This window comes from Piliocolobus tephrosceles, chromosome X, assembly GCF_002776525.5.
Source record: "Piliocolobus tephrosceles isolate RC106 chromosome X, ASM277652v3, whole genome shotgun sequence".
Classification (NCBI taxonomy): Eukaryota; Metazoa; Chordata; class Mammalia; order Primates; family Cercopithecidae; genus Piliocolobus; species Piliocolobus tephrosceles.
Window position 1 is genome coordinate 7,284,845 of NC_045455.1, and position 26,991 is coordinate 7,311,835.

General features: G+C 37.9%; 1 protein-coding gene across 1 annotated transcript; it reads left to right on the forward strand.

The window, feature by feature from the left end:
• Positions 1-41: 41 nt before the first annotated feature.
• On the forward strand, positions 42-22,977 carry ARGLU1 (arginine and glutamate rich 1). Its single transcript, XM_023217628.2, has 4 exons — positions 42-638; positions 8,375-8,600; positions 10,900-10,983; positions 22,122-22,977. The coding sequence occupies exons 1-4, from the start codon at positions 292-294 to the stop codon at positions 22,284-22,286; spliced, it is 822 nt and encodes a 273-aa protein (XP_023073396.1). The 5' UTR covers positions 42-291; the 3' UTR covers positions 22,287-22,977.
• The last annotated feature ends 4,014 nt before the right edge of the window (positions 22,978-26,991 follow it).

Genomic DNA, 26,991 nt, shown 5'->3' on the forward strand with positions numbered 1-26,991 from the left:
ATCGTCAGGAGGCGGGGCCCACGCTTCGGCACGTTCCGCGCAGAGCATTGTGGGAAGGGCGGCCGGTGCAGCCGCAGCTGCCATCTTAGGGGCGCCTTGCGCTGCGGCTTTCTCGGTGGAGGCGGCCTTCTTGGCAGCGGTAGACGTCGGGAAAAGGCAGAAAGTCCGTTGGCCAACACCTTTCTTTCCTCCGGCCTCGGTAGGACCGCCAGCCCGCGTCCGAAGGCGGAGGCGAGGGGAACTGGCCGCGTGAGGGGCCTGAGGCCAGCGGTTAGAGCGTCGCCCGGAAGGATGGGCCGGTCTCGGAGCCGGAGCTCGTCCCGCTCCAAGCACACTAAGAGCAGCAAGCACAACAAGAAGCGCAGCCGGTCCCGGTCGCGATCCCGGGACAAGGAGCGCGTGCGGAAGCGTTCCAAATCTCGGGAAAGTAAACGGAACCGGCGGCGGGAGTCGCGGTCCCGCTCGCGCTCCACCAACACGGCCGTGTCCCGGCGCGAGCGGGACCGGGAGCGCGCCTCGTCCCCGCCCGACCGCATCGACATCTTCGGGCGCACGGTGAGCAAGCGCAGCAGCCTGGACGAGAAGCAGAAGCGAGAGGAGGAGGAGAAGAAAGCGGAGTTCGAGCGGCAGCGAAAAATGTGAGTGTCCATCCGCGGAGGGATGGACTGGGGCGTGCGGAGAGCAGGGCGTGGGGCCGGGGCGGGACGGCGCGGGCTGCGAGAATGGCGGGGACCGAACGGGGCTGGGGACCCCGGGCGCGGGAACGGGCCGGAGAGGCGGCGGCGGGGCCGGCAGGCTTGGCTTTTGGAAGGCCTGGGGTGGGACAGGCCCAGGAGTTGTCCAGGAAGGAAAATTCGAGGGCTTGAGTAGAAAGGGCTTAAATAGGAGAAGGCGATTTTGGCGCGTGAGAGGAGTGGTGTCCCGGAAGTAGGGGTGGAGTTCGGAGTGAGGTCGGAGAGCTGCGTCGGCTCGTGAGGCCGGGAGAGAGCTGGTCTGCAGATGTGGAGGGTGGTGAGCGTTTGCTGGTCGGCTTGAGAAGAAGAGAGAAGGGAATTAACCTTTGCGATGCGAATCACAGCTGGCCAGAAGCATTCTTCTATTGAAGCTCAAATTTGGGACAGAACTTTAAGTACTCTCGAGAATCATACACTTCAGGTGGTCCGCCAGAAAAATGCATTTTCACTTTAGTGTATTCCTATTGTTAAGGTGTCTGGATTGCTTTTTTCCCCTTGAGCCTACACCCTCACCCCTTTCTTGAGATGTTAAAAAAAAAAAAAAAGGCACAGACCTTAAGTGTCCAGTGCGATGAGTTTTTTTGGCATTTGAATTCACCTGTGTAATCACCATCCCAAAGTCTACCCTTTTTTAAACTTGCTTTCTATTTCTCTAGCAAACACGTGGAGTTTTGTTTTCCTTGCACTGTGCTTCTTCAGAAGACACTGGAATAGTTGCTTTTATTTTGGCGTTGTTCACATGAAGAATAGTGAAAACTAGAGTTACAATGTGTTTCCGAAAGTGTCAGCTCTCAAGTATTTCTGGCTATGAAAGTAGATGTGGATAAATAATCCCAAACTACAGGAACTTTTGGGTTTTAAAGTTTAAGGATTTGTTGTGTGTTTTGCTTTAAGATCATCATACTTTGATGCTCTGGATATTCAGTTCCCAAAAACCACCTTGAAAAGTAGATTTGAACAGTCCTGCTAACTCCCTATTTAACCAGCCATACTTGGTCAGTTTGGTCAGTTCTTCAGTGAATATTTAGAAAGTGCTCATGAAGCAAGAACATTACTGAATTTATGATTTTCTCGAGGCGAGTTTATGTGTACTGAATTGTCTGTAGGGTTTGTAGTTTTCTGTAGTTGGGTTTGTGTTAGGTAGATTTTCCAGCACACACACAGCTTGTTCCTAAAATCAAAGTTACTAGAAGGTAGGACTGGAGCACGACTACTACAGAGGAAGCTGCACCTGGAGCTGTTTTGCTTCCAGCATTCCTTTAAAACACATGCAACACTCCTATTTTTCCTGTACTTAGAACTGTCAGTGACATATATGAAAACAAAGGTAAAGTAATTATTTCAGATTAAACCTTGATTTTGTAGAATCCAACTTTTGGGTCTGCAACAAGGCCCTTAGCTGTAAAGTTCTCAAATAGCTATCAATAGATGGATGTATAAAAAGTTACCTAAGACATTGCTGAGATAATTTCTTCATGTGAAAACAAAGGAGTCCTCCATAGAGTAATGACTTGCCTTTCATTAGAAAGCTAAGATTTGTAGGAAAAATGAAAAGAAACTTGGTATGCAAAGAATAAATAGAAGCATTTAGCAGGCTTCACATGGATAGCAGAGAAGAAATTCAGGAATGAAATATGGCAAATAGAGGCTGTATGGTTCTCTGGTTTGAGGGAAGACACAAACTGCCAGTAGTATTTAGGAGGGAGAAGGGGCCAGGGCCAGCAGCCACCTGTACCCTAAATTCCTGGGTGCCGTGCAATAGGCATTACTTAATATATTCTAATGCCTTGGAAGCATTGCAAAAGAAACAGTGGAAAGACTTGTGTTGGAGCTTTGGGAATGGAAGGAAATAGTTTTCAGTCTACATATCCTGTTGGTTAGTTTATTCATTTAACTGATGTTTATTGAGCATTTAGTAAGTGCCAGGCACTGTGCTAAGTGCTGTTAATATAAAAATGATTGGCCCTTCTCCAAGAGCTTGATCTAGCTCAAAGACAGATCATTAAATAGGCAATAATACAGTGTAGTAAATTTAGTGACAGTAATATAAACTGTGTAAAGGAAGTATCCTGTGAGGGTGGAGGAGATAAGAATATGACAATGACAGGCAAGGTGTAGGACATATGTGGAGCACAGAAAAGAGCCTCCTCCCGCGACTTCTGCCAAAATAGAGGAAATGGTCGCAAAAGTGGAATAATCAGGTGACTGTTGACTTAGAACACGAAGTTCTATAAATATTTAAGTCATGGAGTGACTGGAGAGGTAAATAGAGTCTGGGAATCATGTTAGGGTTGTTTTATGTCATGTTAAAGAGCTTGGATTTCATCCTAGAAACAGGAAGGATTTTAAGCAGGTAAATGACAGGGTGCCTGTTTTGTTTGGATTGTTGTATAGGATGGAAAGTAAGAGGTGGGTACAGAAGTTTACACGGGAGTAGTGGGATGGTTGTCGGAATGGAAAAGAGGGATAGATTTAAGGAACATTCAGGGTATATTAAATGGAATGTGGGACTTCAGAAAAAGAATGTTGATTCTCATGTTTATAGTGTGGCTATTGCAACTCATCTACCAAATGTTTTGGTAACAAACCGTGTGGCAGGTACTGGTAAAAATGTCAGAAACTTTGTGAATAGCGGATAAGGGAAAGGGAATAAGAGAATGGCGCCTCCACTGTGAGCACTGGTTTTGGATCCACTGTACTGAGTTTATCCAGAGTTGATCACGTGGGACGGAAGCCTAGCTAAGATGGGCTTCTCTGAATGTCAGTGAAACCTTGGGAGTATATGGAATGACCCACAGAGAGTGTGGAGAGAGGAGAGCAGTTCATTCAAGGGACTGAAAGAACCTGAGGACATGCCTGTATTTGCAATTGGGAAGAGGGAGAAAAGCCAATGGTGGAGGCGGAAAGGAATATGGTAAGAATGCATAGTGTCAGGTGCCCTTTCAAGAAGTCTACTTAGATGGAATGAGATTGTAAAATAAGAATCAACCGCTGGGTCTAGCTAATTAGGAATTATTTGGTAAGATTGGAAACCTTATCCACTTACAATTCTGAGTTGTTGAATAAATCACCTACCTCTAACCTTGTTTTTAAATCTGTGAAATGGAGATAATCTGTCTTGCTTATTGTGAAAATTAGAGATAATGTATTTAAAGTAGGTGATACTTGGCATATACTAGTTCTCAGTAAGTAATGTTATTTAATGTAACTTACTTACATGGAGCCAGACCAAGCCTGATGAATTTAAGAAGTGATCTTACAAGTTGTAATCTTGATGCTTAAAAGGGAGGCCTTTACATTTTTTAAGACCTTTGCCATCAGTTTTGAATAGGCAATTCACATGGTTCAAAATTCAGTTCAGAAGATCTTCCTCTCATCCCTGTGTCCCAGCCATTCAGTGTGGTTCTTCTCACCCCTCTCCCACACCAGTAGCACCGTTTACTTAAATGCTCTTTTGAGATGCTGCATGCATGTTGTATGAACTGTTGAAAAAATAGACAGCTGAAAATGACCTGCAGCAAATCAGGAAAATGTGAATGGCATAGTAACTTACTCTAGCCTGGGATGTCTAGGTTCCGATATCCTCTGTGTTCAACTGGATGACAGATAAAGAGCCTTCTAAACTAGAGTGTCTACACTGAACTGGGATCTATATGAGTGATTCTTAGAATACTTGGACAGTTCATTGTGAGAGCAAAAAAGAGCTTTTAGGAGAAAATTGAGTATATGAAACCGCATATTTTTGGAGGTTAAGGCTCTGACAGAGCATTAAGGCATAAGACCTAGTTGATGTTAAGAATGTGTATTTATTTATTTATTATTTTTGTAGAGACAGAGTTTCACTGTGTTTCCCAGGCTGATCCTGAATTCCTGGCCTCAAAGAATCCTTCTCCCTCAGCCTCCCGAAGTGCTAGGATTACAGGTGTAAGCCACTGTGCCTGGCCTATACTTTTTTCTTTCTTTCTTTCTTTTTTTGGTAGTTAAATCTGTGTGCTTGTCTTTGCCTCTCTCATTTGTCCTGCAGAAACCATTGTAGGGTAGTAGTATAGTGCTTGCTTGAGATCATTAGCTTTGGCATCTACGTAGGTTCAGAGAAACAGCTCAGCAACATCCAGTGTGCGTGAGTCCAGAAACTTAAGCTCCTTGTTCTTAGTTGCCTCAGTAAAAATGAGATACATACCCAATGCATAGGAATAATTATGTGATTTAAATGATTATATGGTATATAAAGCACAATATTATATGTTACTTATTAAGTAATAAGTAAATGCTGTTTGCTAATAATTATTAAGCGATTCCTAGAAGTAAGCCCCTAGGATTGAGTTCCTACGTTTTAGAGATGTTTTAAAATAATGGTGTCAGTTACTCTTTATGGAGTAATACTCTTAACAGTGATGAGGTGCTGTAGCCTTACTGCTTTGTTTTTAATCGTTAGCATTTTAAAGTTCATTGTGACTAGTCTTTTTAAAATACCTGAGAGCACAGATACAGTAGAACCTAGTATTACACCATTTCCATTGGAAACCTGGAAGATCTTGATTTAATGCTTTCATCAGTATAGCATATTATTGGCAGGAGAATGGATATTCAGCAGAGAAGCATGAGGAAAACGTTAGAGAAAAGAACATCATGAGGGTGACAACTATGGCAAGGGTTTTAAGGAGTGAATAGGCTGTTAGGTGATACCTATTTTGCAAGACACTAATGACCCACTCAGGAAAGTTCAGTGCCACTTATGGGAGTAGACATAATAGTGGTTTTATCATTGATTATGATGATACATTTGCCGTAAGTAAAGATGAACTCATGCTTTATTCAGTTGTATATGTGCTCATTTTGGTAGTTAAATCTGTGTGCTTGTCTTTGCCTCTCATTTGTCCTGCAGAAACCAATGTAGGGTAGTGGTATAGTGCTTGCTTGAGATCATTAGCTTTGGCATCTATGTAGGTTTGCTGAATTCAGTGTATGGCGAGGGCATAAAATTGAGCTTTCCATCAGCACTGGTTCTAAAATTTGATTTAAAATTTGTTTTCTGATTACTGAAGTAGCATTTTTAATTTTACCAAGAAAAACAGCGAAGTTATGTTCTTGCTAACACTTGAAGGCAAACAGTTTTGCTGTGGAACCCAGAACCCTGCCCATTGCAAAGCTTAGTTTTCATGTTCGGATGCCTTGCAGTTCCTCCAGGAACAAAGGGAGATAGATAAGCAGCTTTGTGAGAAACTGCACTAGGTCATTCATTTCTCATCCTCCAGTGTTTCAATTGAGCGTGGGACTTTCCACTTGCTCCCTCCCTGTGGGCTATAAAGTCGCTGAGCTGTAGTTAGATTTGACTCCTTACCAGCATAGCAGTCCACGGCCTGCCTGTACTGCCTGTTATATGGGCCTTCTGGTTTGATGTCATCAGTGGAAATAGAAGCAGGGAACTACAACATTCTGATTTGGCTTTTGCTGTAAGTAAATTTATTTGGCTCATTTTCTGCTTACTGGCCAAAGCTATGGAAATGAGGCCCCGTTAGCCACTGCACTTCTGCTGAGGGATGGCTTGACTGCCAAAAATAACCTTGAGTGTGTATCAGTTCTCTTCCACCTTCATCAAATTCTTAAGTTGGCAACTTTTTACTCCTAGGGCCTTCTTTCTACTTTGTGTGGAGTTTTAATTGGAACTGTGTTACATTATCCTTTTTTTTAGTAGTACTATGATCCACTTAGTATTGCTAGTTAAAAGTCACATCGTACTGGCTTTGAAATTTTAAATATTAAATTTCTTCTTAGGCTTCTCTACATTTACTAATTTCAGAAGAACCAACTAGCAAAAGTGTGTGTGTACACACTTTATTATGAGAAATTTACATATACACAAAGGTAGATTACTATTATTATTGTGTACTCATCCAGATTCAGCAGTTGTCAGCCTCATTTCATTGATTAGTTCTCTTTCCCTTTGGATGAAGTAGAGAAACAACATTTTATATTGAACTGTGGTTTAATTTCTATTGAAGTTGCCATCCGGTTTCCTTTTCTATGCTCCTGGTGATTGATTTTTTTAGTATTGGGGAAGATACCTGCTGTCTTACTGTAGATAAAGGAGCATAGTTAAGTCTTACGCTTTCATATCTTTTTTTAAGAAAACTTAGTTTTGGAAGGGAAAAGGGAAATATTTAAGAAACAACAACAGAGTCCTGAGAATGGGTGTTGGCAAACGTCTAGGCCCTTAAAGGTACTTTCTCTAGTACCTGCTATCTCCTTGACAGAAGAATGTAGAGAATAAATGTAGAAGCTGAAATGAATCCGATTGTTGAAGACACACTGGTGTCAGTGTGTTATCACTGTGAATAAGTAACAGGAGCTGAAGATGAGAGCCCTTGGGTGCGAATGGAATCCTCCTGTAGAGTAGAGTTGAGTTGAAGTGGATTGGGATATTTAAAGGTCACTTCGAAACGATAAAGTCTTTACTAAACAGATAAATTGAATGATTCTCATATATATGTATGTCAATTGAGTCATCAAAAGATAAAGGTTGTGGGTTTTATTTAATTTTGAGGGTTGTGAGAAAGTTGGAACGTGAATCGGCCTCTGAGGATTTAGATTTACTGCAAGAGCCTCAGAATTTATTCATTCAGCACAAATTATTGTCTCAGAGTGCTATTAAGTGGAAATAGTATGAACAATGTATGCAATATAAAAATTTTTAGTAGTCACATTAAGAAATCGATGAAATTATAGTGTATATTTTTATCCAAAATATCATTTTTAACACACAATCAAATAAAAATTGGAGATAATTTATATTCTTTTTCTTCATACTAAATTTCAGTTCAGACCAGACACATGTGACCAGTGGCTATCACTGAATATCATTGGTATAAAATGTACAGAATTTCCACAGTGGTGCCTTGATGAATGTCAGTAATTTCAGCACAGCATTTTATTTTGAGTAAATTGGTTTATAATATCAAAATGGGATTGGAGTAATTAAAACTGTAGTATCATATTTTTACCCACTTTCGTATTTCTAGAGGAGCTTTTAATTGAAAATCAATTAGCAAAAGGAAGAAAAGACAGTAGGAACTATAAAGCTAAAGAACTTCAGTTCAAAACTTAAGTTGGTCATAATTTCAGTAAAAACTACGCTCTATTACTCCAACAGTCTGAATCTCTTCAGTCTGTGTTTGTTCTCTCTTTGCTTAGCGGGAAATGAATTCAGCCAGTCTGAGTTGCCTGCTACGTAATTTCTGCTTACTACTTTGTAGCTCAGCCCCAGATGAAGGGGTTGGCAAATGAGCAAATCTATACATTTTAACAACTTGTCCTCTGATTATAAAGTCGATAACAAGTAGTTTTCTGTGTCAGATTTATCGTTCCTAAATTAAAACTAATGAAGTAGGCTTTTTGTGTATACCAGTTCTCCTGTATTTAGAATATGATAAAGGAAAAAAAGATTTTATATTCATTTGAATTTCTGTATCAGTTAACATTTTGGCATCTGTCATTTCCTTATGTGTGACGTGAAAATGAATTCTGAAAAAATCACTGAATAATACCAGGCGCAACGGCTTGATAGACTTAAAACTAGTTTTGTTTAAATTTACAGTTTTAAAAATAAATATCTAACTCGTTTTCTTCGCTTTGTTTGCTAGTCGACAGCAGGAAATAGAAGAAAAACTCATCGAGGAAGAAACAGCACGAAGAGTGGAAGAATTGGTGGCAAAAAGGGTGGAGGAAGAACTGGAGAAAAGGAAGGATGAAATTGAACGAGAAGTTCTCCGAAGGGTGGAGGAAGCCAAACGCATCATGGAAAAGCAGTTGCTCGAAGAACTCGAGCGACAGAGACAAGCTGAGCTTGCAGCACAAAAAGCTAGAGAGGTAACGCTCGGTCGTTTGGAAAGTAGAGACAGTCCATGGCAAAACTTTCAGTGTTGGGTTCTGCCTCCTGCTCAGTTCAGAAAGAGATGGAATACAGACTATCTAATTCCTTTCTCGTCTAAACTTAACATTGCTGCGAAAGTTAATTTTTTAGCCTATTCAGAAGTGCTGACTGATAACTTAAAAGTTGGAAGCTTTCATAAAACATATTCAAGGATACTTTTTGATTTAATGGAACTGGCTATTTGAGAAGTGTTTGAAACTTTTGCCATGGCTGCAGGACTTACATTCTTTTTTGGGAGGACGGTGGGGAGACAGGGAGTGGTAAAGGGAAAAGGTTAAAAATCCACCTGTGGTTGTATATTCTTCTATTCTATCGCTCTGTTACCTAGACTGTGAGAGGCTTTTGCCTTCAGTCAGATTAAAAAGAGCAGGGCCTAACATTGAGTGATAGCACCTGCTTTGATAAATAGGTTTTCTCACTCTTCTTTTTTTCCTTCTTTTATCCCTCACTCCCTCCCCTAAACCCTGCTTCAGCACAATGGACTAATTCTAGCATTCCGATCATAAGGCCCTCCATTTTCCTAATGTGTTTCAAGGAATCTTTTTAGGAAAAATATCCAGATTATTTATCCACTTTTTTTAGTATCTACTAACAACTCCTTTTTTTCTCTAGAGAGTTATGAAGGAACAGGTTGTCCTTGTCTGGAGTCAAGCTAAACACATGATTTGTTTTATCAGCAGCTGGAGCAGAAGTTGAAAATGTCTTTCTGTGAGACAGTAATTTGCTACTGAAGCTTTATAGCTTGTTTGCACTGATTACTCCAGGATCCAAAAACTTGGTGAAAGTCACTGAAACACTCAAGGCAAATTACTTTACAGCCCTGAGTGTCTTATCACCATAGTTTGCATACTGAATATGAATCCCATTGGTGTGTGACCTAGGAAATCCTGTAGTTGTTTTCTTGAACTGAAATATTTGACTCAAAATAATTAAGACTCATTGTCATTTTTCATCTTGGCATTATTGTGGACAAGTTGACATATTAAATCTCTTTGCTTTCTGGTAAGCTTAGCTTTTAAAATGCATTTTCCCTTGTCCTGTCTTTAACTAGATATGCATGCTTATATTTATAGTGGGTTTCACAGACTATAAAATTGAATGTATGAAATTTTTATTTATATCAGTGCTTTTAATAATGAAGATATTTTTGGAGTAATGGTGCTGTCTTGTAGCGAGTTATTAATCATAGTAAGATTTTTTTCTCTTCATTTGCTTTTTTGTTTCATATTAACAATTTTTTTTTTACACGGACACAACTCCTCTGACAGTCTTTCCAAATATTAAAATCACTTGAATATGTATGCTGTGATCTGAACACTGCCCAAGCCATCAAGCAGTCTTCATACAGTTTGCATTATAAAATCTCATTAAATTCTCCAAGAAAAAATAAGTTGAAGAATTTTATTTCCTGACCATGCATCCCCTGGATTTCTGAGTTTCAGTTCAGATTGTAGATGACAATATAAGCTGCCTTCCGAAATTGTCAACATCTGAATGTTAAGTCCATTTTCCCCATGGAAGAAGCCCGTAGTTCCATGAAGTATGGATTACCATTTGTATTTTTCACTAACAGTAAATGTATTTTTCTTATTAATTGTTTGCCTTAGGAATGATGAATTACATTTTTTGTTCCTTCTTACCATAAACATCTGCATTCCTCAGCTCAGCCTTCCTTGTATGTTGTTTCTTTATAAATGGTTGAGCTGCTGATGCAGGTATTGCCAAGCTAACAGTACAAATCATTTTAAAGAGGAAGCTGGCGCGTATGGCAGCCGAGGAGCACACTCTGCAGGACACTGGACAAGACAGTAAATATTCAACTTTTAATGCTGATTAAAGGAGTATAGGTAAAGAATACGTAGGTATACATAATTGGTGAGACAAATATTCACTTTATTTATATTTTATATATTATTTTTTTAATTTGGTAAATACTATCCAGTTTTGTAGTTGTCCTTGTTGATTTGTGTGATATTAAAGTATTAGTAATAATTGCCAGGAAACTATCATTAGGGAGGGTTTAGTTGGTTGCTGTTTGGACTGGGAGGGATGATTTAAATTTAGTGCTAGAAACCAATTTTAGTGACTGCACAGTTTATCATTTGTCAGACAGAAGGTAGCTATAAAGCTACCCTGTAAGTCATATCAAAAAAGTTCAGAGGAAGATTAGTAAATATTTATCAATAAAAATAAACATTTTGTGTTTCTAATATCTTAACATATCCTCCCCTTTAGGAGGAAGAACGTGCAAAACGTGAGGAGCTAGAGCGAATACTGGAAGAGAATAACCGAAAAATTGCAGAAGCACAAGCCAAACTGGTAAGTGTAAAGCATATGTGAAAAGTGTTTTGTATTTTGCTTTATTTCCTTTTTTTCAGATTTTGTGGACTTTTGTGCTGTATAATTTGACTTATTTTTGAGGGGGTTCTTTGGACTAACTTTAAAGGCTTTTTGAGTCAAAGATAGAAACAATTGAGATTTTTACTTCCAATCAGGACAGAACTCCAAAATTTGCAGTGATTTTAAAAAACAAGTGTTCTGGGGAAATTGTTTTGTTTTCTATCCCCAGTTTTATTTTTCCTAACCTCATTCACATTTCTCATATGCCTAAAAAACTAATAGCAACAACAACAAAAGCTTGAGGGTATATTTAAACCACCTATAATATGCAGTGTTTTACTTTGTATTAGTTGGCTTGTTACCAGGAGTAGATAGTATTTATTTGATAGTAAGTGCACCAAAGTAATTTCCTATTCCTAGTTTATACTCTTAACAAGAACTGGAATCTTCGGTAATTATGTAATATAAAAAGATAGGGGTGAGGGGAAGCAAGTTGTAAGCTCCAGTTACATGGTATAAAGAAATTTTGTGGTTATAAATACACAGAAAAATATCCGGGTGGGTCTAATTAGTTAACCATGGATCCCATTGAAAGTGGGGATGAAGGAGGACCATAAATAACCTTAATAAGAATGTAAAAAGTTAATATGGGGCAGTTGTTTCTAGAGCATCATCATCTTAAGGATAGTGTCCTCTGGATAAGAGAGAAGGCTAGAAATATTCCACATAACTTAGTGAGCATGGCACAATGGATTCTTGATAAATATCACCTGGTATTTGTGAAGGCCATAATGGAATCTATTGGAAAGCCGTAATCCACTTTCCCAAAGAAAATCTTAAAATCTGCTACAGTCGAAAAGGCAATAGGAATGTGAAATGGATGAGTCATTCTAAGTTACATTGCTGCATGCTTATGAATAAGTATGTGATAACTTTTTTTTTTTTTTTTAGTGATTCCAGGATTCCATGTAAGGAGAGAACCTCAGTGCAGTTAGGAAGAAGAGGGAAAGTGTACAATCTGAATTTGAGGTTAGAAGGTTGAGCTTTGAAGGGTAAAATACACTCTGGTTTCCTCTTTTCTGGATGTTTCAGAAAAGAGGAAAAAATATGGTTGACAGTTAAATCATTGAAGCAAAATTATTGAGCAGGTGGAACTAGACCTCCTTTTAGGACGTGTTAGAGAGATTGGATACCTGTGCTGGGTTCATTATGTGGGTGGCGTGGAAGCTTGGTGTGCCCTGCCAAGATCTTGATCCCTTCTGACCCTGTGGTAGCTAGGGATGGCTTGGCCTCCTTACATTATTCTTACCGTCCTCTGTTGTTTGCCCACAGGAAAAATAAAAATATGACTTTTGGTGTGTGATCACTGGAAAAAATATTGCTAGTCATAACGTAATGCTTCTCAAATGGTAGTAAATGTTCAGTTTTTGTTTTTTAATCCCAGTTTGACTCAGACCTCTATTTTGCAAAATACAATTAAGATGAATTACTAGAAAAATGAGGTCATATTGCTGTAAAAACTTCTAAAACACTTATATTGATTTGTCCTTGTTGGGGATTGATTAGTTTGTAGATTGTAAGTGGTCTATGGGCCATACTTAACATGAGCACTTTTCCAGATCGCACAGATTTAGGTTTGATCAGAGTGACACTATTCTCATTTTGTTTTGTTTTTGAGATGGAGTTTGGCTCTTGTTGCCCAGGCTGAAGTGCAGTGGCGCAGTCTCGGGTCATTGCAGCCTCCACCTCCTCGGTTCAAGCTATTCTCCTGCCTCAGCCTCCTGAATAGCTGAGATTACAGGCACCCGCCACCATGCCCGGCTAATTTTTCTATTTTAGTAGGGATGGAGTTTTACCATGTTGATCATGCTGGTCTTGAACTCCTAACCTCTGGTGATCCACCCATCCCTGCCTCCCAAAGTGCTGGGATTACAGGTGTGAGCCACCACTCCTGGCCCAGAGTGACACTATTCTGATGGCATGCTTGTGATAAACTTCAGTAAAAAACATATCTTAGGGAAAAAGAGGCTTGGATTTGAGAAAGTTGAGTAAGAATTAAAACATATTTAACATGTTTGCTTACAGTGTTCAATAAAGTTGGAAGCATAGTAAATTGGTACTGGAGATTTTTTTTTTTTTTTTGATGGAGTCTCCGTCTGTTGCGTAGGCTGGAGTGCAGTGGCACAGTCTCGGCTCTCTGCAGCCTCCACCTTCCAGATTCAAGCAGTTCTCCTGCCTCAGCCTCCTGAGTAGCTGAGACTACAGGTGCCTGCCACCACACCCAGCTGCGTTTTGTGTTTTTAGTAGAGATGGGGTTTCAGTACGTTGGCCAGGCTGGTCTCGAACTCTTGACCTTGTAATCCGCCCACATCTTCCTCCCAAAGTGCTGGGATTACAGGTGTGAGCTACCACGCTTGGCCAAGAAAAGTTTTTTATTTGATTCTCTTGGTAGTCATATGCTGGCAGGAAAAGTAGGGTATTCTTTGTGTAGGAGGAGACAAAAAATGTATAAAGATGGCAAGGTGCACATTGAGGCCCACTTACACTTTTATTGCCTTTTCCCCTCCCTTTCCTCTCAATTTTGAGCACTATTCTTTAATCTTTGTGTATCTTTGTTGGGAAATATGTAAAATATATTCAAACTCCTATTAAAAGTACTTGATACCATATAAAGCAAGAAGAATTAGAAACATTCTGGCCTCTAGAAAGTGATGAAGGATGATCAAAGGTAACTACTAAAATCTGTATTGAGAAAAGCAACTTGATGAAAAAGTAGACAAGCCATTAAGTGCTTTTAAATAATTTAACACATTTTGGAAATAAGGACAACTCCAAAAAAAGTTTGTTACCATGGAAATCCTTGGTAAGTGGTATAGGTAGTGTGAGATAATGACATCATTGCCCTGGGTGGCCTGGGAAACCTTCCTGAAAGAGGTAGTGCCTTGAGCTGGGCCCTGATGGATAGATGGAAATTCTATTGGGAGGCGGACAAGAGTGTGAGGAAATGAAACAGGGCAAAGGCCTTTGGGGTAGTAGAATAAAACAAAGGCAAGGGCGTGGAAACTTGAGATACTGGAAGAAGTAGCTGTAGTAAAGTAGCGGCCATCCAACCTTACGTGTGCTAAGAAGTTTGTGTGGCAAGCGGCTTACAGAAAAGATAAGTTGGTAATGAAAGTACCCTGGAAGTGGGGAAGGAGATTTCTTAAACATTTTAACTGAAAAAATAATACAATGATGTTACAGATCGATAAAGACTAATTTCCTAATTAAAAAGGAGATTTGTGCACAGGTAGGATGAGAAGCAACTACAACAAATTTCTGAAAATATATATCAACCTCAGTAGAGAAGCAAAGAAATGTCCCGCTCTTTTCTTTTTCCTTAATAGAAATCCCCTAAAGCCATTGTTTTTCACAGTGTCCTGTGCTGGCAAGGTTATGATAGAGAGACCTCTTTACCTGATGATCATGAGAATTTAAATGGGTGTAACGGTTTCAGAAGACAATTAACAGTAAATCAGTAAATATAAAAAACTTTAATTCTGTGTCTAAGAATTTATTTCATGAGATAGAGTCATTTACAAATGTATTTACATACAAAGATATTCTCAGATTATTTAAAATAGAAGTGTTGTTGGATTAATTATTATTATACAGTGGATTTTTTTGTAGCCAAAAAGTATTTGATAATTCAGGGGAAATACAAAATAGGATGGAGGTAGCTAAATACAAAATTTGTATATCCAATATGATCCTTTTATTTTGAGAAACATACTTGCACATTTTAAGAGACACAAATAAGCCAAAATGCTAAAAATAGTTATCCTTAATTGTTAGTCTTATGTGTAACTTTATACTTTTCTTCAGTTTCTACATGCTGCAAATAATGTATATCACTTTTTTGATCACATACAAATAATAGTAAAGAAATTAAAGTCATACTTTTGATTTTTAAGTAGCCTCTTTTGACAAAAGTTCACAGATTGAATCCCGTAATGACTGATAAGGAATGTGTTAGCCTAGCCACATGAGCTCACCCATGTATGAAAATCATTGTTGAATGCTCTAGTCCATGGCTAGTTACTGTTTTTTTCAATTCCACATTGTGTACCAAGATACTTGGTTTGTCAACAGAGACAAAAAAAAGTATTAACCGACAAACATACTTTATTTACAAAGTAAAAGCATCCAAATATGACTTGATTTGGCTTTTCGGCAGATTGTTCTTTGTTCTTGAGTTGTGTTGGCTACACATAACTATCTTTAGGTATTTGAAGGGTTGGTAATACAATGGAAAATTTTAATTTTGTTAAAAATAGTGCTTAAATTTTTTCGAAGTCTTCTCCATGGTGTTTTTATGATGTGCCTTGGAAAGTCTTAAGATACTGTTCCGAAATGTATATGAACTTTACTTTTTTGGAGAGGGAAACAGACTTAAAAATTGGGGATAGGTTTTGCTATAGAATAAAACACTCTTCCAGAAGGTTGTGTCAGCAGGAGGAAGAAATCCTCAAACTATACCCTTGTCAAGATGTTAAAATACAAACCATGCAACCTGATTAGTGAATCTGGTGTAAGCACCTAAACTATGATAATAGACTGATAGTTTTTAATAAAATTTTAGGTAACATACTGATCAAAGGAAGGACAAATTACTTTTGATGGGAGACGGGGGTGTTTGGAGTTTTAAAGTATATGCAAGTTATACATTCTAGATTTACAGATCTCTTTACTAATGAAATAGTTTTCTTCTCACCCCTTGCCAAGCTCATTGTGTTATGTACCACTTTGTATTTCACCAGTTTGGTATCTCAGCAGTTCGAGAGAGGAAAAGATAGTGCCATGTTTTAAAGTTGCTTATATATCAAATGTGTACCACATACATAAGTTTAAAATTAACCAGAGTTTGCTGTGCAATGGAGAGATGGCTCTGAAAATGTAAGCAGGGATTTCTTTTAAACGAGTTTGTATAGTAGGCTGAAAAATCCCTTCTGTCCTCTCTCCATGAAAAGAGTCTATATTCTAATGCCTGGAATTTGAATGTGCCCATATATAACAAGGAGGACGGGGCTTTTGCAGATGTGATTAAGTATCTTGCAATGGGGAGTTTATTCTGGATTATCTGGTGGGCCTTAAATGCCATCACATGTATTCTTAGAGAGGCAGAGGGAAATTTTAGCATATAACACAGACAGGAGAAGGAAGCTAAGTAAAGACAGAAGAGAGAGATTTGAAAATGTTGGCTTTGAAGATTGAAGTGATGTAGGCTGAAGCCAAGGAATCTGGCAGCCACCAGAAGCTGTAAGAGACAAGGAGCAGACTCCCCCCTAAAGACTCCAAAAGGAGAATGGACACCCTGCTGACACCTTGCTTTCAACCCAGTGATACTGATTTCAGACTGCTGGCCTCCAGAATAAATTTATGTTGAGCTATTCAGTTTGTGGTAATATGTTACCTAAAAATGTGGAAGTGGTTTTGGAATTGGACAGTGGGTAGAGACTCCAATTTTGAGTCACATGATAGAAAATGCATACATGGCCTTTAAAAACTGTTGGCAAAAATACGGATTTTAAAGGTGTTTCTGGTTAGGGCTCAGAAGCAAATTAGGAATTAAGAATAAAAGGGGGTGAAGGGAGTAGGTGGTGATACGAATTTAGATGGTAGGTAATGATATCCCATAATGATGGTTTGTCATATTAGAAACCCCGCGGAGGTAAGCGTGAGAATAAATATGTTGTCACAGGGATGGAGGGGATCCTTGTGTTTCACCCTTCTGTTGTTTCACATCATACATGGAATACCTTAGAAAAATTGACTGACATAGTTTACTGTGTCAGAACTAATCGTATCTAATATATTTTTTTCATTTTTATTCATTGGTTATCTAAAGTGGGATGTACATTTAAAAAGTTATGTGGAAGGGAAGATGAATAAAGGAATTAAAATTAGAAATGGCAGAGTGGAGAGTGGATCAGGCTATTTATCTTGGAAAGTTTAAAATGTAGAAATCACATTTCTGAATAGTGGCATAGTTTCTAATTGTGCTGTTTTCGTCCATTTCTATAATCACTCGATAAGAAATATTTATATGTTTGGATTTTTAAAATTTTATAAAGTTATGTATATTTCAAATAGAGAATAGATTTCAATATCTCTGCTATAGGGAATGTTGCTAAGGACTGCCTTGATTAAATTTATAGACAGTTTAAGACAGAATGCTTAGAAAAGTAATCTTTATAAAATCAGTAGATCCTCTGGATAAAGACGGTAGGGCAGAGGCCAGGCGCGATGGCTTATGCCTATAATCCTAACAATTTGGGAGTCCAAGGTGGGCGGATCACGAGGTCAGGAGATCTAGATCATCCTGGCTAACAAGATGAAACTCCGTCTCTACTAAAATACAAACAAATTAGCTGGGCGTGGTGGCACGTGCCTGTAGTCCCAGCTACTCCTGAGGCTGAGGCAAGACAATCACTTGAACCCGGGAGGCAGAGGTTGCAGTGAGCCGAGATCGTGCCATTGCACTCCAGCCTTGCCAACAAGAGCGAGACTGTCTTAAAAAAATAAGTAAATAAATAGGGCAGAGGTTACTGGGAGGGGTAAGTAGGCCTTCTAACTATAATGGAACATTTAATTTTTGTGTATTCTCACCAGTCACTCTTTAGCTTGGGGTACAAGCTTGAAAGCCACCTTTGTGATACTGAACAGGGTTACGGGCATAATGGCTAGGAGGGTCTGCCCCAGTGTAATGGTTCTGGTATTGTGGATGTTAGCTTTCTCCTCGGCCTCCAAGCTTTCCACTACATAATCCTAGTGAGTGAGTTGCTTAGTATTACTCATCTGTATAAATACATCCATCCATCCCCAACCCCCCAATGCAAATGCTGCTTTCTTGTGCATAAATGTGAAACAAGCGGGGAGAGGAGCAATGGTTGTATTCTCTGGTAAGTAAAGTCATCAGGAAAGAAAAAGTTACTGCAGAGAGAGGGTAGGATTTAGGAACATAACCTAGCAAATAAGGTATAGGGTCATACCACACTTACAGATGGTGGATGAACAGGACACCAGCTTTTATCACTTGAGAGGCTATATTAAAATCAGAGAGGACTGTTTGTGTTTGAATAGTCTTTTCTGTTTTTGTCAAAGTGTAATTCAGATTTATGCTTAGTGTAAAGCCATAGTAGAACAAAATACCAATGTTTGTGTATAGATAGTATATTCACCTCATTTTTAAATAATTACATTAAATACTTCTAGTAGGCACTGTATGCCTAGCACTGGTGATTAACATTGTTGAGCCATACATACATACACACTTTTGCCTTCTGTATTTGTAGACCTAAATGAAGAAACTTGATTCTTCACCCAATCGAAAGTGCAGAATTAGTATTTTCTCTGAAGGAAATTGCTTTACTTTAAAAATCTTGTTTTTAATTAGGCAAAACGATCACAGGGTTCAAATTTATTTTTTTAGGAAGAGAAAGAGTGAAGTCCCTTTACTTCCCCCCAACCCAATCCCCACATTCCCAACCCCATCTCCAAAAGGTGTACTCAGTACGAGTTTTTAAAATCTTTTCAGAATGTCTATAAGCGCATATTCAGGCAGATACAAATGCATAATATTTTAGTTCTCCCTTCATTGCACGAAGGTAGCATGTATACATGGAACTTATTTTTTTCATTTAACAGTGTAACTTGGAGATTTTTCCATTGCAGAACATAGGGGCCTCCTTTTTTCCTCTCTTATTTGTTTTTAATAGCTATACAATATTCTGCTTTATATATCTTCAGTAATTTATCTAATGTACCCCATATTGGTGGATATTTGGGTTTTTTCCCATTCTTTCTATAAACTGTGTTGTAATATGTAACCCTGTAAATATATCAGTTTCACATGGGTGTAAAACTGGCACATTGCTGTACAAGTATATAATGTAAATTCCAGAAAATGTACTTGCTGGCATAAAGTATTATGAAGATGTAATTTTGATAGCGTCAGAGTGCTGTTTATATGGTAGCATATGTGTGTTAGTCCAGTTTTTGCTGCTATAACAGGGTAATTTATAAAAATACTTGGCTCAGGGTTCTGGAAGCTGGGAAGCCTAAGAACATGGCACAGGCATCCCGTGAGGTCTTCCCATGGTGGAAAGCATCACATGGCGAGCAAGCTAGATAGAGAGGGCCCTAGAGAGACAGAAAAGTGGTAGCCAGACTAATGTTTTTATCAGGAGCCCATTCCCACAGTAACCAAGCCACACCCCATTCGGGTGATAATAGAATTAATCCATTCATGAGGGTGAACCCCTCATGGCCTAATCACTGCTTAAATGCCCCACATCTTAATACTGTTAACAATGCCTATTAATTCTAGCAGTGAACTTGGGTGGCATTGAAACCACAGCAATGTGCTGTCACACTTTGAATTTCTGTCTTATAGGGTAAAAAATGGTATATTTGTAATGTTCATTAGATTTCTCTTACGGATTAAAGTTGTGATGTTCTGCTTTGTGTACCCTCACTCTCCAGGACTCTAGTATGCTTTTCTAGGGTTGAGTTAGAACCTTAGAAGAAAGTGAACCTGAGTGATTATATTGATAAAATGTTTCTTAGGCACACGCACACATGCAGAGAACCCTTATTACATCTTGATTCAGTTGCACACACTAAGTTCTTATCCGAAATTTGTGATGATTTATGAAAACTGGATAAAGTGATTGGCATATGAATTCACTAATGATGTCTGGAAGCAGGTAATTCTTTGTGTTGTAATATCAGTGAAAGCCTAAGGAAGAGAGTGGCTATTTGAAATAGATTCTGATGTACAGGTAGGATTTCCATAGAAGGAAAGAATGGCATGAGCAAAAGACGGGGGAACAAGATAGAAAGGAGAATTTAGAAGAGGAGTAGAAACAAAGCTGGAGCCAGGTTGTAGAAAATCTTAAGTCTTAGAGAAACATTATACTTTAGGAAGTTAAGTTGTATGCCATGGACAGTGGATATCATTGGGAATTTGAGGACACGAGGGAGCCAGCAGTGGTCAAGAAAGGAGAGTCTGGCAGTACCGTGTAGGATGGGTTGAAGGACACACTGGAAACGGGCGCCATTTTAGATGCACAAAAGATATGTGGCCCTAAACTGGCACACTGGCAAAAGAAATGAAAGTAAACTCTAGTCAGAGAATATAAAACAAGAATTAAGAAATTTGACTGAGAAAGAAGAGATGAAACAAAGCTATAGAATTTGAGTGGCAGAAGAGAAAATGTAAAGGGCAGATTTATTTTAAGGATAAAGTGGAAGAATTTCAATCTTAAACGTGTTGAATTTTGAAGCGAGTCCTAGGTCTCCCGGGTGGGTGTGTCCAGCAGCCAGGTGTAAATGTAGGGTAGGAAAACGGTTTGAGAAAGCTGTGTTTTAAAGATACATTGTAGCTCGCTATTGGATTTTCCACCTTGCTCACCTGCCAGATTCTCTCACTGCTTGTAATTCTGGTCTTTGTTATCTCTCACCTTACTTGACTGCTGTTGATTTGTTCCAACACTTGTCTTGTGGTCTATGCCACATTGCTGTCTAAACTTCTTTGTGTTCTTCTCTTTTTGCTACTTAAGATAAAATTTTAACATTTTGTGTTGCATAGCGGAGTCCTGTTACCTTTTCCATCTTCCTCTGCCATAAAGCCTATAATCCAGTCACATTACACTTTATTTAAAAAAAAAAGTTTATCATTGGAGACAAAAGAAGTGATTGTGTGGAAAACCTTAGTGTGTGGCATTAGAGAATGTATCGAAAGAGAACATTTTTTAAAGGAATTAAGTGAACAAAATAATTTATTTAAATAAAGAGAAAAGTCACTGAATTTGATAGATTTTGACCATACAGAAGATAATTTTAGTAGAATAATGGAGATGGAAGCAATGATCTAAAATTTGACTTTGGATGGGAGGAATAGGTAGGCAGCTCAAAGGATGCAGTGAATGTTTTAAGATCACAGAAGGAAGGGAACAACGATAGATCATGATAACTGATACTAAAAAACTCCAGAGTTAGAGCATGCTTTCTCAGCTTTGGCACTGATCAGATCATTCGTGGTTGTGGGAGCTGTCTTCTGCATTATAGGATGTGTAGCATTGTCCCAGTCTTCTACCTGCTGGATGCCAGGAGCCATTCCCAGTTGTGGCAGTCAGAATCATCTCCATGCATTGCCTAATGCCCCCTTGGGGAGGGTATTAAAATTGTGCTTGGTTGAGAATTGAAGATGTGTGTATGGTATCACTAGGAAGCGGGAGAAGGGCCTGACTTCGGTAAATAGGGGAATCTGTAGAAGAATGCAGGAAAGAAATTGCTTGACATGGAAGGAGTTGAAGGCACTGAAGGAGTGGAATCAGTTATACCAGTGTCCCTTTGAAATTCGGTAGCACTTTATAGTTAGGTCAGAAGGTTTTCTAATATTTTTCTTCAGGTAATTGGGTCTGTGGTGTTTCTTGGTTGTCTACTGATACTATAATATAGTCCCTTTTTTCCCAGCATGATTTGACCACACAAAAAGCCACAGTGGAGATTTTTTCCTGTGTTTTTGTTTTTTTGTATGTGTGTATGTGCTTCTAACTATAAATATGGTAATTGGTAGATAACCTGCTCTTTGAGTAAATCTGTGCCTTGGTTTATAATTAACAATCTATTAATCTGGTAGACTGAAGTTAGAGATAAAAATAGGTATAGAACAAAATCTATCATGATCTCAACATGTGATTTGTGGAAATTAATTTCTATTTCCCAAATGTGTAAGTGCTTTTCCATAATTTGTTCATTTGTTTTCATTAAAAATGAAAGAAAATGTAGCTATAATTAATAAAGGGTTCTCTTTTAATTCTTTTTTCTGTACCACTTAAACTCTATGACCTTAGTCAAATTTTATGACACATGCCATTGTGTGTAAGTTGTCACCTCATAACTAAAATACTGAGAAGGCATGGAATTCATAGAAAGTCCTTGTTTTTACCCCCTTTTTTTTTGCATTTGCATTAACTTTTTTTTGTAGATAAATAACAGATACACCTGTTGTGGGGGTACATGTGATAATTTTTAATGCATTTCTGTAATTAATGTTTACTTTTAACTTTCAGGCCGAAGAACAGTTGAGAATTGTTGAAGAACAAAGAAAGATTCATGAGGAAAGGATGAAACTAGAACAAGAACGGCAACGTCAACAAAAAGAAGAACAAAAAATTATCCTGGGCAAGGGGAAGTCCAGGCCAAAACTGTCCTTCTCATTAAAAACCCAGGATTAAATTGCAAACTCTGAACTTTTTACAAAGAAAAATGGAAAAACTTTGTATGGTAGCTTCATGTTGAAGTGGTTTTTTGTTTTTGTTTTTGTTTTCGTTTTTTTAATTTGTAAAATCTGGAAATTTAGCTTGTTCTAATAGGGGCTATGCTCTGCAATTCCCTTTTTTTTTTTTTTTTTTTCTTTCCTTCCACTAAGTCAAATCCTTATCAGATCATTGTTGACTTCTAAAGAGTGACATATTTTTCACCTGTTTGGATTCTATATTAGTGGTCTGAGGAAGAGCAGATCACATTGTAAAACTATGGATGGTCTGATAAGGCTTTTACTGACCCCACTGACTTCAGAGTTATACTCTGCTACATCATAATGCTGGTTTTGCTGACTTTTTGTTTTTTTATATATTTATAAAAAAAGAAAAAGTTGGTGATTGCATTGGGAAATCCCCAGGGTATTACTGGACCTATGTGGTGTATTGTTAAACCAGTGTCCTTGTGATACTGTTGCTCTTGATGTTCCTGATACAGGTAAGGAAACAGTTGGTCAACTCTGATACAAAGTACATATACAGTTCAGTATTGGTCTCTGTTCAGTTTGTTTTTATTTCATTGACAAACTCAAACCAGCATTCCCCATTGTGTAAATAAATGATTTTGCTGAATAAAGTAAAGTCTTAAATTCATATGTTGAAGCAATTTTTTTTAAAGTTATGTTAAGTCTTAAAGAGAGGGTGGTTCACTTTTTGATGGTCAAACATTTAGAAGTCTTAGAACTATATTTCCTCTTGTTTATGCTTTTAACATAGGGTTTATATGTACATCTAATATACTTGTGAATTAGTATTTAATGGCTATTTTTACAAATATCAACTTTATGCTGATAGAGCAAATGGCATCAGTGTTACCTTTAAGAAAGACTGACAACACCCAGAAGATTTAAATTCTCAAACCTGTGCCTCTGTTTTAGGATATAAGTATTATCACAAATTATACTTAATAAAGGCTAGAAAAATGCTTTTAAATTATGGAATCAGATCATTTTAGAGTGGGCCATCAGAAAGAACTTAGCTTTATACTGTCAAAAAAAGGCTAAGATGGTCAAGTCATTTTCATTGTGTAGTGTACTTGCACGTTTATTTTTAGGACAAACACATTCGAACTTTATGAAGTTTTTTTTGTTTTGTTTTGTTTTTGCATGTGGAATCTTATGGATGGCTTTCATTTTTTACACTAGAATCTGCCTCATTTACGTATATTTAAATATACTGGCATTAAAACATTCAAGAAAAGGATATTGATCTGAAATGCTACCTGAGATGCATAAACGTGTCATCAAGTAGAGAAAATGTTGCCCAATATTTTTGAGACAGTTTGATTATTCTTAAAAATTGAAAACCTAAGTTAATGAGATGACTAAATGGTAGATTATTTTGTGTGTGCATGCTAAGAAAAAATGCTATTGCTTTAGTTTTGAGCTCTTCAATGAGTCTAATTGTAAGGAACAATATAAAATCAGTTTAAAGATCTTTAAAGGTAGAATTTTAAATAGGCATGAACTATAGTGAGAACTTTTAGTAAACATGCTACCTACTCTAAAATCAAACATTTTATTTTCTTAAAAAAAAACGCTTTATCTCTAAATATAGGTTAGCTGTAATTATTTCATGATTCTTTTTTTCTTTTTTTTCTCCAATGTAACTTTTTTTGGTGCAGATTCATGGTTCCTAAGTTCTGTATTCAATTTTTTGGAAATGTTTATTTAAAAACTGTTCTATACAAGTGTTCAAAACATTGTATCTAAAGAGAGTGGCCTGGACTTAAAATATTTGAAATCAGCTTATGCGTGCCTTTTAATTTTTTTTTTTAAGTTTCTTACTGCCACATATGGTGTGAAATGACAGTAAGTTGCTTAATGACATACTGCAGTATCTGCTTGCTGTTGGAGACTCACATGAGATGTTGAAATTGTTCCTGTGCTTGGTAACTATTCTCTGCCAGGCTATGGGAAAGAGGATGTAATTGTTCATAATATACACCATCCAGTCTTTAATGTGCTGCAACAATGTAGTAATTTGTTTTTTTCATTTGTTCCCACTGCCTTTGTGTACATAGAAAACTTAAAAATTTCTCCCAATCTATTAGCAGTTAAGATGTTCCCTAATTTATTAAATATGCCTTTATTCACAATTTGTTTTTTTAGGTTATTCTTAATGCATTATAGAATTAACTATGACTTTGTTTATTTTTATTACAGTATGTAGTTATTGACATATTGTGGTTTGCAGAATTATCAATTGTATAAACTAAACCTTTAAATTAGCTTGGTGTGAGGACTCTTTAATGCTTTAAGTTGGGGAAGGGGTTTTTTAGTATGAGATTTTTACCTGCTTCAGTTAACCTTATGAAGATGCAGCAAATCAGACTGTTTCTATCCCCAGTAATCTCCGTATTCATTTACTGTGCTGGTATGTGTCCATAGCCTTTTTTTTTGTATCACCACCTTTCCTAGATTTAGCAGTATCTTAAGAATTTTCAGTGGTTTGTATTTTTTCAATTTTGTAAGTATAGTAAGCATAGAATCCTGGCTTATTAGACTTTACATATCATTTCCAATGCCTCATTTTATAACGAGGAGCCTGTCACTTCACTGACATTTCTCAAAAGCTATTTCTGTCCATTAGTGCGTCTGTTTTCAGTTGTCTCAATTTTCTGCATCTTTACACCCAAAACCATTCATCTGTTTTGTTGTATTAATGGCCATGAGAAATACTGAAGACAGGCTATCTTAATTTTTGAGGCTCTCCCCTTCCAGGAGAACCTTGTGAACAAGTACTAGTGTTATTAATCAGAGGACCTCAGGGTACTGCTGAAGTTAAAAAAAAAAAAAAAGAAAAAAAGTCCTCAACCTAGAAGTCTAGAATGAGTGTGGAAGCCCAGGCAGTAGGCCCTACTTTTTTGATTTGTTGAATTGCCATTTAACAGTGGTCTTGATTCTTTCACTGTCTTTGTTATCTGTAATCTTTTCTGTTTACTCTTATGTTGGTTTTGGCTTTTAACATTGTTGTCTGTGATGATGGAAAATGTGCAGTAATCTAGATTTGCGTTTGCTGATAAACTACACTTAGTTCACTTTGTAGATATGCTTAAGATGAGTGTATTGTATTACCTAATCTATGAATCTGTCCATCCATCCATCCATCCATTCATCCATCCATCCTTTCTTCCATCCATCATCCATCCACCCATCCAGTATTGGTTCTACAGTAACTGATTTAGTGCTGGGAAACAGTGGAAGTGGGGGATACAGAAGACCTAATTAAGGGGTTTGTGTGTGAGAGAGAAATAACTAGCTTCTTACTCCATTAAGTATTTCCTTGGAACTTTCTTCTGATTTTACGAAGTAATACAAATCAGAATGGTTGCTTTTACATCTATGTAAGTGTTACGCAAATGGAATGATAAGTGTTTTTATACCTAAGTCATTATTGGGTTTAGAAATTAAAACTTCATTGGATGTCATACTTGAAGATTTATCTTTTTCTGAACCTCCAATGGTTGATCAGAGGATATTGGGACAATTCTATTTTTATACTTTTTATTTTTTGCTCTACCTCTAAAGAGCCAGTACATGAGAGAATAGTAACAACTCCAGTGATCCAGCCGTTTCATCACTGTTTTTGCATCAATGCTCTGAAAGTGTATTTTGTTTTATTTCCGCTCCCCTGGCCCCGCCGAGATGGTGTCTTGATGGTGTCTTGCTGTGTCGCCCAGGCTGGAGTGCAATGATGCAGTCTCGTTTCACTGCAACCTTCTCGTTTCACTTGAACCTTCCACTTGAAGGTTCAAGCGATTCTCCTGCCTCAGCCTCCTGAGTAGCTGGGATTACAGGCACCCACCAGCACGCCTGGCTAATTTCTGTATTTTTAGTAGAGGGAGGGTTTCACTGTGTTGGCCGGGATGGTCTCAGTCCCCTGACCTCGTGATCCACCCACCTTGACCTCCCAAAGTGCTAGGATTGCAGGTGTGAGCCACCGCGCCCGGCCAGAAGTGTATGTTTTTAATGGAGTATGATTTCTAAGATTGCTAAAACTGTTGATTACCAAACCTAGGCTTATTAGGGTTAGAATAAAATGGGTTCGTTTAGCATTTGGATGATTGTCATTTTCTAGGTTTTCACTTTGGATTCAAGAAGTGACAAGTAGAAAAGGAGGTAACAAAGTAATACATTATTGCAGTTGGTTTTAAGTGTTGCTGTAGCGGTAATAACTTCTTAAGTAGTGTAAAGAGGAGGCCAAAAAAAAATTATTTTATGGACCCAAAAGAGGAGATCTGTTATGATTGTTGTCAGAAGTTTTCCTTATAAGAGTATTTAACTTGAAAATTTTCATGTATGTTTGTATCAAATCAGCCTGAAAAATCCTGTTTAGAGAGGTTAAATAATAGAATTAATCATGCAATCAAGAGAGTGCACAGCTAGCTAACCATTATCCTTCGTTTATGTCCACCACACCTCTTAATCCAGCTTGGAATGAGGAGTGGAGTTTGGTCCTCCACACTTGGTTTGCAAATAAAGAGATGAAGTTTCATGCCACGTGTGCATGCTTGTTGGAGCCATTCGTATTTCCATGTATGCTGTTTTTACATTAATAGTGCTGTAAAAGAAATGAGAGGTTGAGCTTCAGATTAATAGGGATACTAGTGGGAAGTACA

Bases quoted from the DNA above. Each gene is read 5' to 3' on its own strand.
- ARGLU1 (XM_023217628.2), top strand. From the start codon at position 292: ATGGGCCGGTCTCGGAGCCGGAGCTCGTCCCGCTCCAAGCACACTAAG. The intron at 639-8,374 runs GTGAGTGTCCAT...TTTGTTTGCTAG, and splicing joins TTCGAGCGGCAGCGAAAAAT to TCGACAGCAGGAAATAGAAG. The intron at 10,984-22,121 runs GTAAGTGTAAAG...TTTAACTTTCAG, and splicing joins CAGAAGCACAAGCCAAACTG to GCCGAAGAACAGTTGAGAAT.